Here is a 15,364-nt window from a genome sequence, read left to right as displayed (position 1 = left end):
CTATCAAGCAAACGATAGGTCAAAGGTCTTTTTGTGGAAGACATTTGTACTCCAACATCCACTCCAACTTACTCTTTTAGAAAGATTTTAACAACTGTCTAACTGCTTTACTGGTTCACTGCTTCACTTCCTCATTCTACCCTTGAAAATCCTAGGAATACTTTTCCTAAGGAAGGAAGCATTCTCTCTGAGGTCCCAAAATTCCCAAGGGCTACTTCTATATGCTTTCTCTGGTATTCAAAAGACAAATATATGATGGAATATTTTACTGAGTATGAAGCCAAATCCTGTCCAAAGTTAAAAGGGTTTTGGTATTGCTTTCCTCATGAGACCCTCAGGCTATGATAGTAGGTTGCTACTAAAAAACACTTTTAAAAAATATTTTTATAATCTGTATTTTTATAATGTTTTATTTTGAAAACATTCTTTTCTGACATATGTCCATATGAATTTGAGATGAGATATCTCAAAGTACACAGAAATTACATGTACTTGCCTATAAATTTACTAAAATTTAATTATATCCAGAAAGAAGGACACCTGTATGCTGGCTATTGGTCAGTTGAAGAATGTGTCTGGTTTTATATGCACATGTAACTCAAATGTCAAATAAAAATTGGCTAATGTAGGAAAAAATCATCTTAAAAGTTGGAAAAGGTTCTATTATGTTGGCATACATAAATACTGATATGTTAGTAAGTATTCTTTAATTAGCACTTACATTATTTTTGAACTGGGACTAACTTTTAGACTGGCAGGAGAAAAGGGCTTTCCTCATTTGTTTAGCACCCTAGTTAAATAGCTACTAAAGTCTTTGTTTTGTGCCCTTAGACTTCAAAATCCTAATAATTGTGTCAGAAGCCCAAGCCTGAGAGGACTCAAGTTGAATTTTATTAGAGAAGACAATCTGCCATTGATATCTTATCCTATGGTACAATTGTAGTCAGTTCAGTTTTGAGATGCACAGACTGATTAATCAAAGTCCAGTATAAATGGACTAGTCAGCCCTAAGACATCCAAGGCTCTATAGCAGCTAATGAAGCTGCCATGCAGATAGTATCTCCCTGGTCACTGCCAGACAGTCAGGACTAGGGCAGAGGGTGGGTGTGGGATAGACAATGTGGATGATGCCACTGCTATTCTTCTGACCATCCTAGAACGTCTTTCAGAAAACCAAGGCAAGAGCCGGCCCGTGGCTCACTTGGGAGAGTGTGGTGCTGAGAACACCAAGGCCCCGGGTTTGGATCCTATGTAGGGATGGCTGGTTAGCTCACTGGTGGAGCGTGGTGTTGACAACACCAAGTCAAGGGTTAAGATCCCCTTACTGGTCATCTTTTTTTAAAAAAAAAAAGAAAACCAAGGCATACGACAATTTCTTGAGGTCACATGTAGAAGCTGCACAGGCTTTAAACCAGTGCCCAGTTGTCCATTCAAATTCTAGAGCTTCTCAACTCACCAGCCCACTAGACCATAAACTTTATGAGAACAGGAACTGAGTTGGTCCCCTTGAAAACTAGGTCCTAGGACCCAGTTCAATTTCTGGCACATAGTAAGTGCTCAAGAAATATTTGTTGACTGAATATATAAATGAACTTATGCTAAGAGAAAAGTTCCCGGAGAAGATGCTGTTTTGTAGTCTTTCCAGTACAAATGATTCCCTCCTTGACCCACCAAAAGGACTGAAAAGAACGGCCATGTCTAACATGACTATGTCTAAACAACCAGTTTAACATCACATAAAAGGGATAAGGTACAAGGTACAGAGTAACCAGTCAGTCATAGTCACATCCACAATCCTCATTTCCTTGAGGAAGACTACTTATTCTAACATTCTCCAGGATCTGAAATTACTCAAAAAGGTTCTAATCATTCTTTGCCTGGCAAAAGCTGACGCATCCAGAAATGACAAACTGAATAAAATTATTTTACTGAAACCAAAGTTAATAGAAATTAAAACTCAGATGTAGGACTGGCCCATGGCTCACTTGGGAGAGCGTGGTGCTGACAACTCCAAGTCAAGGGTTAAGATCCCCTTACCAGTCATCTTTAAAAAAATAAATGAATAAATAAATAAAACTCAGATGTAATAGTCCACTGGCTCCCAAAAGCCTAGGGGCTAAGGCACCTCACAGAATTCTTCATAGAATGTCAAGAAAATGTGGGATAGGCACCCTGACAACACCCTCTTTGACTCCTTACCAAAGAAATAACACTGCAGAGAGACAAATTCAAGTGCTGGAACAGGACTAAATCACAAGCTCTCTCTACCATGACCAAAAGAAAAGAAATACAGTTTACACTACAACCCAGAACATATTCGTTTCTAACTGAAACAAAAGTTTCACAGAACAATACTTCCTTATTATGTGTGATGCTCTGATACTCTATTCTTATGCCTTTTTTTCCCACTTAATGCTGATTGCTTGCATCAGAAAGCAAGGAAGTGGGCCGGCCCGGTGGTGCACTGGAGAGTGCGCCGCTTGGGAGCACGGCGGCGCTCCCGCTGAGGGTTCAGATCCCATATGGAGACCGGTTCCCGCTCACTGGCTGAGCGCGGTGCGGACGCAACACCAAGGGTTGCGATCCCGTTGCCGGTCAGTAAAAAAAAAAAAAAGGAAAAAAAAAAAAAAAAAAAGCAAGGGCGGGCCAAAAGGGGGTAAAAAAAAAAAAAAAAGAAAAAAAAAAAAAAAAAAAGCAAGGGCGGGCCAAAAGGGGGTAAAAAAAAAAAAAAAAGAAAAAAAAAAAAAAAAAAAGCAAGGGCGGGCCAAAAGGGGGTAAAAAAAAAAAAAAAAGAAAAAAAAAAAAAAAAAAAGCAAGGGCGGGCCAAAAGGGGGTAAAAAAAAAAAAAAAAGAAAAAAAAAAAAAAAAAAAGCAAGGGCGGGCCAAAAGGGGGTAAAAAAAAAAAAAAAAGAAAAAAAAAAAAAAAAAAAGCAAGGGCGGGCCAAAAGGGGGTAAAAAAAAAAAAAAAAGAAAAAAAAAAAAAAAAAAAGCAAGGGCGGGCCAAAAGGGGGTAAAAAAAAAAAAAAAAGAAAAAAAAAAAAAAAAAAAAGAAAGCAAGGACGTGCTCAAAGGGGTCATATCAAAAGAACAAAGGAACCAATTTGAAGGGGCTTTCACTGGTCAAACTTGGGACAATTTGAGCACCAAAAATAATAATGATTAATTAATTGTAAGACATTAAATAATTAAATATCCATAGTCCAAAAATGGGGGGAGGACCCACATTTACCACTACTAGTGGTCATTATTAACATTAACTTCTTACTCTGAAAATTAACAATTAAAGGGGAAGAATTAGGCATTTACTCTGCCCTTTTTAGGAGAAACTGTGGCTTATCCTCCAGGGAAAGCAGTTCTTTATGAAGAATGCCAGCTAACAAATGTAGAAAGATCTTTAAAAAATCATCATTCTGTGACCCTCAGTGAAATAAATGATTCAGGCAAAGATTCATCATTGGATGACTACTAGGTACAAGGATATTAGAAAACAGGATATTCACAAAGTGCCAAATTATTACTTCATGGACTATTTACTAATGCAAAGAGAAAAATTAATGTCTTTTACAATGAGGAGATATGGCAGTCATCACCAGAAGCAAGTAATGAAACTTAACATCATCAAAGCAGGACAACCTGACAGAATATACCTCCTATAGTGATATAACATGAAGTACACAGTTTCACTTATGAAGTATTCTTGTCAAAAATGTTTAACCTGAATCTAATCAAGCCTTTAATCCTAAATTCTAGTGCACAGGAAATATATGAAATAGAAGAACAAGTTAAATGACACCACAAAGATACAGACAAACTCAGAATGTAGAACATTCCAAAGATAAACAGCCCGGTCTCTTCAAAAGTCAATGCCAAGAGAAAAAAAGGTGCAGAATATTGTACTAGATTTAAAAAGTCTAAAGAGACATGACTACCCATGAAATGAATATTTTGCTCAGATTTTGGTGCATAAAACCAACTATAGCTATAAATGACAGCTTGGGGACTGTATTAGTCTGTTTTTGTTGCTAGAACAGAATACCTGGAACTGGGTGATTTATAAAGAAAAATGGCATTTATTGCTTACAGTTTCTGAGGCTGGGAAGTCCAAAGTCCATCTGGTGTTGGCGACAGCGACCCAGGGGTCTTACATTGCAAGATGGTGGAAGCAGAGAGAGCAGAGAGACAGACTCTCTTCTTCTTTTAAAGCCCTCAGAACCACGCCCCTGACCACCATTTTTAATCCGTTCACTACAGCACAGTCCTACAGTCCAATCACCTCTTTAAGGCTCCATCTTTCAGTTACCATAATAGGATTTCCCACCCTCTTAACAGTCACAGTGGGGGCTAAGTTTCTAATACATAAAACTTGGAAGACAATTCAGTGAGTTTTGGGGGGACATAATTCAATCCACTACAGGGACAAATGGAAAAATTTTAATATGGACCAGATATTAGCTCATTGTTAACTTTCTTAGATATGATAATGGTTCTATGATTATGTAGGAGAATGTCCTTATATAGGATGCATGCTAAAGTATTCAGGGGTGAAATGTCAACATGTTTGCAACTTATTTTCAAATGGCTCGTGAAAAAAAATACACAGACAGATAAAGCAAATATGGCTAAATGTTAATAATTCTGATTAAGAGGTGGGATGTGGGTGGTCACTATGGTATTCTTTCAATTTTTGGTATGTCCAAAAATTTTCATGAAAAAAAATTGGTGGGGAGGGGATGCCATGTAACCCATTAAAATTTCATAATTCATTAATGGAAAGCAACCTGCTGTCTCAAAAATACCACCCAACCCCCAGCAGGGCAGTCATAATACCATTTCAGATCTCACTTTATTTAATCAATTAACCATTCCAAATAACATTGAAGTCCTTCTGATCCTTTTTCCTCCCCAATTAATGTCCCCGACTACCCTTAGCCTCCAGTTCCCAAGCTGTTTTCCAGGACACCTGGAAGCAAGCTGCATGGCTGACTGCAGAAAAAACCTTGCTCCCACACTACATCTGGCCCTGCCTTTCTACCAAATCAAATGCCAATTTATTGCCCTCTGATGCACAGTCTATCAGGCCACTTCCTGGATGCCCCCACTCCACACTGGGCCAGAAACTCGAGGCAATAATGTGAGTTCCACAAATGGGCAAGTAATTGCTCAATAAGCGTGGAACAAGGAAAGGCCAGTTGTGGTCTGTGCACATGTGGCAGCCCTTCACAACTTGACCTATAGTGGTAATAGAAGGCTGATGTTACAGAAGAGGCAAGCAATGAGAAGCCAGCCAACAGGCAGCCAGGAGTGCTTGTCCATCTAAGTCCCTCAGGATCTCCAAAGAACAAAGGAAAGGAACAAAGGCCCCTAAACTGGTGAGGAGCATCTTATCTCTTGGTTTCCTGAAGCAAAACTTAGACCCTAAGGTAATCAATCACTGCTTTCCATCTCTCACACTTTTTTGATGAGGTGTTCTGAGCTGAAATTATCTAATTTCCATTTTGTTCTATACCCGACTCTATCTTCTAATGGATGCCAGCAGAGAAAAGAGAAATGCACTCACCCTTTCCATAAACATACCCACCTTCACTTCAGAAACTGGGGTGATTAATTAAGCATCTGTGAGCACAGAGAGGTGGTTAGATGGGGACAAGGCTGAGACAAACTCTTCACTATCTCTCCCAATCAAAACTACATATTGAATTTCAAACATTTGGCTTCTTCTGAAATCCTGTTGGCACTTGCCCTGAGTTTGAGTGGGTAGAAAAGAAGAAAGAGACAGCCTGCCTCTTTGTTAAAAACAAGAGAGTTACTGGCTTTCCCTCTTTTTACTCATCTGACTGCTGTTATGGCAAGTTGGGCACATACACAGTGAGAAGTTTCAGGTCTCAAGAGGTAGCTGCTGAAGAGGACAAAGGCAATGAGAGCAATACCAGCAACTTTGACACCTACCATAGATCACACTGTTACACTGCCTCCTAACTTGTGCTAGAAAGAAATTAGGTTCCTTTGCCTCTGTTTTTGAGAGCTAAACTATTAAGGATGCCCTTTCCTCTTTTTTCACAACCCCTTTTCTGATAAATGTAGTGGAAAATGTGCCCTCCCACCAGCCAGCAAACTAAGTGTGTCTGGGTATTAGGGAGAGAAAAAGGGAGAACTGGACCCATGAGAAGCCAGACATGCAGAGCTGTTTCTTCTCAAGAGTTTTCATTTTCTAATCCAAGTACAAACAAATATTTAGAAGAACTTGTTGGTTTAGAAGTGTCAAATGAAGAGGATTCAATGGGGAAGGCACCAGTAAAAAGAAATGATAAGGTGAAGTCATCAAAATAGAGGCCTCTTGGAGCCACCTTATTTATATAAATATTCCCTAAAGAGAAAAAGAACCACAGTACCCTTATTTTCTCTAACTGTGCTGAAATGCCCACAAGTCTGGGGCCACTCACATTACTGAGATTCTAAGATGCCAAAGTCAGTCTGACTCAAATTCAGGTCACATTCTAACGTATTGCTCAACAATACCCAAACTGATACAGCCTTATATTTTATTATAAACCAAGAAAGTAAAAAAGGACATAGGAAATAGATACTTATATAACTTTGCCTAATCTTGCCTCTCCCAACACTTAGCCCTTTACATGAATTTGTCTGCCAAATTTTATCATACTTGGTTCTTTTACTCTCCACTTAGGCCTTGAACAATTCACAAGCCCAATTCCAAGTCAGACAAAGCTAATGACGTGTTCAATCTTCTTCTCACGCTGATTAATAATGATATATTACTTACTCTATTACTCCCCAAACTATAGAACCCTGTAGAAAAAATGTAAGGATGCATTCCATCAACATAGGACATGATGACTCTAGCAAATTTTTTTCATATAATTTATTCTCGATCTTTTTCCTGAAAGTGACTACTAAAATCTCTTTTCCCTACACCTCCCCATCTTCCAGATTAAACTTAGTTACAAAGCCTTCTCAAACAGTTTCATTTCTGCCTAGGTGGCTATTTCTAAGAGGCCTAGGCTAGACAGGTGGTAAGTCATAGTTCCTCCCAGGTTGGCTTCCAAACTCTGTTTAAATGTTCTCTGCAAACCTCTGGAGGTTAGATGGACTCAAACCTCTTAGCTCAGACTCTGAATTCACAAATCTTGAGACAGACAGCACCCTACAAGGTGTGTTTGTTCAGGATAAACTATATTTAAATAAACTCCTGATGCATCCACTTTCTCCTGGCACCTGCTTCCCCCTCTTAAACTCAAGAACACCATATCTTGCTGTTTCAGTAAGATCAGTAAAGAAATATTTATCCTATTCCTCAGAATTACTCTGTGCAACCCACCACTGTCTTTGGGAATATCTAAACTCTGGCCATAACAGTTTCACATGAGAAAGCCAAATAAGCAAATGTATAAGCTATCATTTTTGTCCATTTCTTTGGCTTGTTTGTTATGCAAAGAGCAGGAGTAAGAAAAGATGGTAGCAACAGATTGCTCTTACTCGCTGTCCTCCATTCCATGCCTAATAGGACCATATAGCACAGAGTAGAGGTTACAAAGGTAAGCTTTGGAATGGTCAACTAGAGCCACTAGTCTTATAAAACCAGTGATAATGAGGGCAGGAAGTTTGACTGTTTCTTTAAAACCATTTTTTAAAAACCATTACAGACCCAATGCATAAGTGTCTAAGGAAAATGCCTGACACATAACAGATACTCAAGAAATATTGATTAGAAGCAACTCAATAACTCAGGCACAGAAGGAATCAAATTTGGGGGAATTCCAGGAAAAAAAAAGTTCAAGAAGCTAGAACAGTTCCATAGTTAATACAGGTGCTTATATTGAGCCAAGATGACCTTAGTATTACACTGAGTACAACCAATCCTGATAATCTAAACTGCACATTAGGTCCTCAGAACTAAAAAGGCCTGGAATTAAATCTCCAAAAGCAAAGGTTTGGCTGGTGAGGTCACTTGGTATAGTGTGGTGCTGATATCACCAAGGTCAAGGGTTCAGATGCCTATACTGGCCAGCTGCCAAAAAAAGAAAAAATAAATCTCTAAAGGCAAAATCCCCAAGACCACCCCACACACATACATGACACCCACACACACATATACACATCCCACTAAGAAGTCTTCCTCAAGCCCTTGCCCTGAAGGCTTTAAAATCACTAAGAGATGATCCTGAAAGAGAAGATTTTGGTTGTGATACTTTTAGGCTATTCCTCTCTTCCTGCTTTAAATCAGATATCTTCTGGAAAAGATTCTCTGTGTAATAACCTAAGTTTAAACACCAAGGACAAAGGCAGCCTAAATCTGAAGGCAAATGACCACAGCCAAACATCACAAATCACAACTGGCTAGAGCCCTTTCCGTAAAGCTATATTGGATGAAGGGTACTAAGGCTTGCAAAGACTAATCTAGTAGGGGAACAAAGGGATCAAAGACCACAGATCATGTTGGCTAGAAGCATTCTTCTAAACTGTCTACTCTTTTCAGATGTAGAATCAAGAGCAGTATCAAATATCCTAGTATTTCACTTTCCTTTCCATGCCCGTATCACACAGGGTCTAGCTATGAGACTGAAGACAACTCTAGCATCTTTTAGGGCAAGAGCCCTACAAGATTGCTGAGGTATAAAAGGAAAAGTGTCTTTGGAATCTAAACCAATGATAGGGCTTAGGCAGATGTAAGGGAGAGGCAGTAGCCCTACTGCCCCTAGGGCCAGGACAACCCAGCCCTACGGGCAGCACAGAGTTAACTACCCACCCGCTTTGAGAAGCACAAAGGTACATCACTGCAACATGCCTAACATTTACATTGCCTCTCTCTGCTCATTAAACAGGTTTTGGTTAAATAATGAACAAACTGTATTACAGATTCCGATGAGAATTCCAAAATTATAAATCAACTGGGAAAGTCCAAAGGGGCAGACAGACAAGGAGGGGGGAGAAGGATAATATTGACTAATATAAAGGGCGCAGCTTGACAGTGGATATTTCTGCCACACCTGATCAAACACACTCCGTGGGGGGAGGGGAAAGAGAGCAAGAGAGGGGAGATGGGACAAGACAGCCTGAAATTTGCATCCGGAAAAGATTAAAACGGATTCTTTGGGGATAGAGAAAATACATAATATATATTACTATAAATGCAAAACTGTACTAAAAGCTAACTCAAATGTCAAAGATTACAGCTTGAATAAATTTAAATATAAAAGCCATGTGCTTCCTTGAGTTAATGAGAGAGACATAAAAGGACAACCTGGGCCAGAAGGCTGAAAAGAGCCTTGTGCTGCCTTTGCTGGGCAATGGGTCCAAAGCACAGCAGCAACTACATTCAGAGGCTTCTCTCCACAGCTCTGAGCCCTGAGAAAGAACTGGTGAATCCAACACTTTTGCAGTCTACATTTGCTTTTTTTAAAAAATTGAGATATGATTCACATACCATAAAATTTACCCTTTTAAAGTGTACAATTTAGTGGTTTCTTGTATATTCACAAAGTTGTGCAACCAACACTATCTAATTCCAGAACATTTTCATCACCCCAAAAAGAAACCCTGTACCCCTTAGCAGTCACTACCTATGCCTGCTCCCAGCCTCTGGCAACCACACAGAGCCTCTGTTTAAACTCCTCCTGCTTTAAATCCTTCTAAAAGGATTCCTATGAGGACTTCAAGACCAAATCAAGGGGAGCAGTCAAGTCTATCTCATTGGTTGCAAGCTAAGGCTTTATCCAAAGTAAGAATATGCAAAGTTTGCTCTTGGACACCCTTTTTCTTCCAAGTGCAAAGCTCTCTCCAGATTTAGTATTAGAATATTCTATTACTCTAAATGCTACAGAGCATGCAGTCATCATGCAGTTTGAGCAAATACTGACTGAAAATGTGGTTCAAAGACACAAATCTGTGAGAATAACTAGCACAGACTTAGCCAACCTTATTGGAGACAATGGACATATTTCCTTCACAATGATCAGATAATACTCCTGGAGAAGTAGGTAGTGCTTATGTACTTAAAAGATCCTCTGACTGTTTGCAAGAAAAGACAAAGAACTCATTTTAGTTTACGGACAACGTCCAATGAACCACCCATTTCCAACAGTGATATTCTTACCAACCAAGTCAGCAGATAGTCTAAAAAAATGCAATCAGAAAGTCTTTGCGAACCGGCCTGTTAGTTCACTTGGTTAGAGTATGGTACTGATAACACCAAGGTCCAGGGTTCAATCCTTGTACTGACCAGCAAAAAAAGAAAAACAAAACAAAACAAAACCAGAATGTTTTTGCAAAAAGGACCACACCCAAATCAGTTTCATGAGTTAAATTGGGTAGAAGTCCTAGAATTCCCACCATCCCTCCTCAAATCTAAGTGGTAAACCATAACTAGTCTCATAACACGGGCAGTCACTTCAGTTTCTCTTTCCAAGTTCAAAACCCTTTCCCAGCCTCCTCCCATTAACAGGCTTCCAGGAAAGCAGTCCTCCTGACACTGCCAATCAGAAAAATCTGTTTGTTTCAGTAAGAGAAACAAGAAATTGGTCATGGATTGCAGAATCCAGGACCACAGGGGCAGCTGACCCATAAACCTGCTCCTAGGAGCCAGCACTGTGTGGGGGGTCAGAACTAATCTGAAGGCCATGAAATGTTCTGTTTTGGTCCACTCTGCCATTTTCTCAGGCAGGTAATATGCTAAAACCCAAGGACAATAGGACAACCTTGGAAGGCACCATTTTAACATCTGCCACAGCTGTTGGCCTTGGAAAACACTACTACCTTTCTCGTCATCCCATAGAAAAGCTTAGCAACACCCAACTATGTTCTTAATACCACTGACAGAACTGGCTTTTTAACACATTCTGGTTTTATTAGGTCTAAGAAGCAGATAATCTGGCTGGATTCCTAACCCAAGGATATAGGAAAATTAGGCAGCAGACAACTTTGACAGCTCTTAAATGGTCTAGAGACCCCAAGTCCTGGACTATATCACTCACCACAGGTAATGGTATCTGAGCTGGAATCTTAGGACATGTCAGGATGGACAAAACAGGCATGGGATCTGGGTTGGCTGGTAGACAGGAAACGTGCCTCTGTCAGGATAGCAACACCACCTCAGCTCCTCAAGGTTTGCAGAGTGCCCAAAAGGCCTACAAGGCTACTCCAGACTGATCTTAGCCATTTTAGGGTGTTCCCAACCACATATAACAATGATCCTTCACTGTGTATAAAATGATTATCAAGTGTTTCTAATTATATTAACTTGTTTAATCCTCAATATTTCTTAGGAAGACAGTACTCTGAATTCTAGCCCACCAAAAAAATTGTAAATCTCTACTCACTATATTTTCTTTCTAATTGGGATATGTAAGCTTTATGTGTAAAATAAAAACATAAAAAAAAATGTGTGCACATAGCCAACTTTCTAAAGTAGCCAACTTACAGTTACAGGCCATAAAATAATAACATGCCACGTAGTAGCAGCATCAACCTAACAATCACTTCTTCTATACTTGATCCTTCTTGGCTAACATTTCCAAAGCTTTATCAATTGAGTGAAATCGCTCCTTTAAAGAAAAAATGTAGGGGGCCGGCCTGTGGCTCACTTGGTAGAGTGCGGTGCTGATAACACCAAGGCCACGGGTTCGGATCCCATATAGGGATGGCCGGTTCGCTCACTGGCTGAGCGTGGTGCTGACAACACCAAGTCAAGGGTTAAGATCCCCTTACCGGTCATATTTAAAAAAAAAAAAAAAGAAATTTTTCTCCAGATTTTCTCCCACGTTTCTCATGAAAGGAGAAAACTTTTTTATTATTTAATTTGTAGAAGCCTAACAGTATTCAATTACAGTCTGACGTGTGTCAGTAGCTAAAAGCGTTCCAGGGTTAAACAATGCAAGAACCCTTCACAGTCAACAGAGGAACACAGCTCTGAGGCTTTCTCTTTCAGTCTACATCTACCCCCTTGAAAAACTCATCGTAGGGCCGGCCCATGGCTCACTCCGGAGAGTGCAGTGCTGATAACACCAAGGCCATGGGTTCGGATCCTATATAGGGATGACCGGTTCGCTCACTGGCTGAGCATGGTGCCAACAACAACAAGTCAAGGGTTAAGATCCCCTGACCGGTCATCTTTAAAAAAAAAAAACTCATCGGTATTAACATTTTCTTCCTTCCTTGCCATGTATATATACATACGATATAAGGCACTTCATGTGTACATTCTCCTCTAATTGTATGTATGAAGCAATACAGAACAGGGGAAAGAACACTAAACCAAGCATCAGAGACCTGATTTCTAGTTTTGAATCTACCTTTTAGGATCAGTATGACCTCAGCTAAACCATTTTTAAACCTCTCTGGGCTTCAACTTCTTTCATAAAAGGGGAACAATATCCGCCAGCCCCCCTCACAGGGTTGTGTAAAAGTTCAATAAAAAGTGTGAAAGTAGCTTTGAAAATTCTACACATGAATATTATATAAGGTTATTATGATTAGGAAAATAGGGGGAAAACAAAGGGACAAAAGATTCCTGGAACACTTGAAGAATTAAACCTCATGAAGACTAAAAGCAATGCAATAAACCAGGGGTTGGCAAACTACTCATGGGCCAAATCTGGCTTGCAGATTTGTTTTTTTAAAGAATATATATATACATATACATATTTTTAAAATAGAACATATATATTGTTCATTCATTTATGTATTATCTATGGCTGCTTTTGAGCTACAAAGGCAGAGTTGAGTAGTTGCATAGTTGCACATGGCCCACAAAGTCTAAAATATTTACTTATATGGTCCTTCACAAATAAAGTTTGTCCATTCCTGCAATTAAAAAAATACATTTTTTTTTTTTAACAAGGATAAGTAATCCTACCTAGGTATGGAGACTTACCTGTTGTATTGTTTAAAACCTCCTTTAGATGACCAAAACTATGCAGCAGAGGATCCCGTTCTTCATCCTGTAGAATACATAGGTTAAAAATAAGTGATTATTGGGCGAATAGAGGAAAACTAAAATAAAGGATAGATCAAGGCTCTTTCTCTGAATCCAACCAGAAAAGTAAGTTTTCCTCTGAGCAAAAGAAAGTTAGTCATGGTTCATATTTTCCTTTTTTTTTTTTTCTTAAAAGATGACCGGTAAGGGGATCTCAACCCTTGGCTTGGTGTTGTCAACACCACGCTCAGCTAGTGAGCCAACCGGCCATCCCTATATAGGATCCGAACCCGTGGCCTTGGTTTTATCAGCACCGCACTCTCCCGAGTGAGCCACGGGCCAGCTCATGGTTCATATTTTCCTGTTCCTTAATTTCTTATTTCACAGAGATATTTTGGGTTTACCTACAATAGTGAATCCTGAAGTGCTAATCACCATAGCACTCAAGTTACCATAAATTGCTACATCCTTTATATGTGTATTATTGTCTCCTCTCCTTCTTAATACTCACTATGTGATCATAAATATTCATTTCAAGGACATTCCTAACTCCATCCTCTCTTCTAAACCAATCCATTTTTATAAACGAACATGAGAAATTTCCAAACACACTCACCAAATATGTTTATATACACTCACCACATTGGAAATTTCTAAACTTATTTTTATGATTGTACCAAAAATTGCTCTATACAATCTTACAAAAATTATCCTTGAATATACATATGCAACAAAGAAAGCCAACTTTATAACAGGTAAGTTTCTTACTCATCTGATTGGCAAGATATGGCCTGTTCTACATATGGAAGTTTCCTGAACCCCCAAAGAGTACCATCACCAAGCCATACTCTATGTATCAATAATTAAACTAATTTAAATCAATTTGATAGCTAATTATAGCCCCAGGTAATTAGAAGATAATAAATCTTTGTGACACTTTTAGTCATACTAAAGAGCTCCCAAGTACTAGTGTAAGTTGTTTACAAAATACCTAGAAGAATAGTGCCACTTTTGGGGTCCCAGAGAAAGAATATGCATGTAAATTTGATGCTATGTTTAATAAAACAGAAAGGTCTTTGATACCAAGAACAAGTCTGAATTCCTGCTATTCTCATTATTACTGGGAACTCAATTACTGTTTTAACCATGTACAAGATCCCCTACAACAATTCAATGACCAGGCTATCTGCCCATTCCTGACTTACCAATGGTGTATGGGTGCTCCATCTGGCATTTCGTTTTATAGCACCCACCACAATGTTAATCTCCCCTTGAATGATGTAAATATTCTTATCCACCATCCTGGCAAACCTACCAAAACAATTAGGAGAAAAGTCTGGTTAATATTTGGTTACCCAGAGCATATCCATGCTTAAATCAGTAACTTATGAGGTTAGAATTTTCATTTAACTTTTCAGTACCAAGATTTTCCACCTGTAATACTAAGATGAGATGAATTCCATCTTATGTTGCAAATCCAACTGCCTGGCTCTCCTAAAGGTCTCTGGAAGTTCAGGGCAGTTCAAGATACAACTCAAAAAGCATCAATCCAGAAAATTTTCCAAAGATACCTCAACAATCTCTACCAAGTATTTCATATTCTTCAAAGTCAATTATTTCCAAAGTCCTATGATACCTTTAAGTATCTATAATGGTAGTTTGTTAAAAACAGTATTTCAAATCTTCCCTTTGTTCTTTTTAAAAATCTACTCAATAAAGTAAAAATGAAGGTTGAAATTAAAAGAAAAGAATGAAAGTTGTTAGAATAGCCTTGGTTTGGAATCACAGCTACAATGTGAACTTAAAGACTGCATCCATTCTGCATGTCAGCTCCAGAAAATTGGACAGTGGCAGTGATATCTTTGAAAAGTTCTGAAAACTCACGTTCACTTACTGATAGCAGAAAATCTCTAATAAGAGGACTAAGGTCTGGCCGGTTATCTCACTTGGAAGAGCATGGAACTGATAACACCAAGGTGAATGGTTTGGATCCCCATACTAGCCAGCCACCAAAAAGAAAGACTGTAAGCTGTAAGTAGACATTTTTTAATGCTGAGTGTATATGAATCTCTGAAGTGAAGCTGAAATACTATTTTACTATTTTAAGTGATCCCAACTGACCTACCACAGGATTTTCTTTGCTGCCTAGAACAGCACTTAGAAAGGACATTTAATTCTCTTCCCAGGTGAAAATATTAAAAAAATAGAATTTCTTGGGCCGGCCCGGTGGCGCTCCCGCCAAGGGTTCGGATCCCTTATAGAGACCGGTCTGCTCACTGGTTGAGCGCGGTGCGGGCGCGACACTGAGGGTTGCGATCCTGTTGCCGGTCGCGGTACGGGCGTGACACCGAGGGTTGTGATCCCGTTACCGGTCACGAAAAAAGACAAAAAGGAAAAAAAAAAATAGAATTTCTTATTGGCATACAGAAAATCCTA

General features: G+C 39.1%; 1 protein-coding gene across 6 annotated transcripts in view; it reads right to left on the bottom strand.

Annotated features, from left to right (window-relative positions):
• GBF1 (golgi brefeldin A resistant guanine nucleotide exchange factor 1) overlaps positions 1–14,235 on the bottom strand; it is a 107,327-nt gene extending 93,092 nt beyond the window's left edge. For all 6 annotated transcript variants that reach the window (XM_008569697.1, XM_008569699.1, XM_008569702.1 and 3 more), the window contains exons 1-2: positions 14,134–14,235; positions 12,887–12,953 (exon numbers count right to left, since the gene is read on the bottom strand). In XM_008569697.1, coding sequence (XP_008567919.1) covers positions 12,887–12,953; positions 14,134–14,229 — 163 coding nt within the window. In that variant the 5' untranslated portion in view covers positions 14,230–14,235. The remainder of the gene's footprint in view (positions 1–12,886; positions 12,954–14,133) is intronic.
• Between the last annotated feature and the right edge of the window lie 1,129 nt (positions 14,236–15,364).

Source organism: Galeopterus variegatus, unplaced genomic scaffold (genome assembly GCF_000696425.1).
Source record: "Galeopterus variegatus unplaced genomic scaffold, G_variegatus-3.0.2 Scaffold525, whole genome shotgun sequence".
NCBI lineage: Eukaryota > Metazoa > Chordata > Mammalia > Dermoptera > Cynocephalidae > Galeopterus > Galeopterus variegatus.
This window is presented reverse-complemented; position numbering and strand designations above follow the sequence as displayed.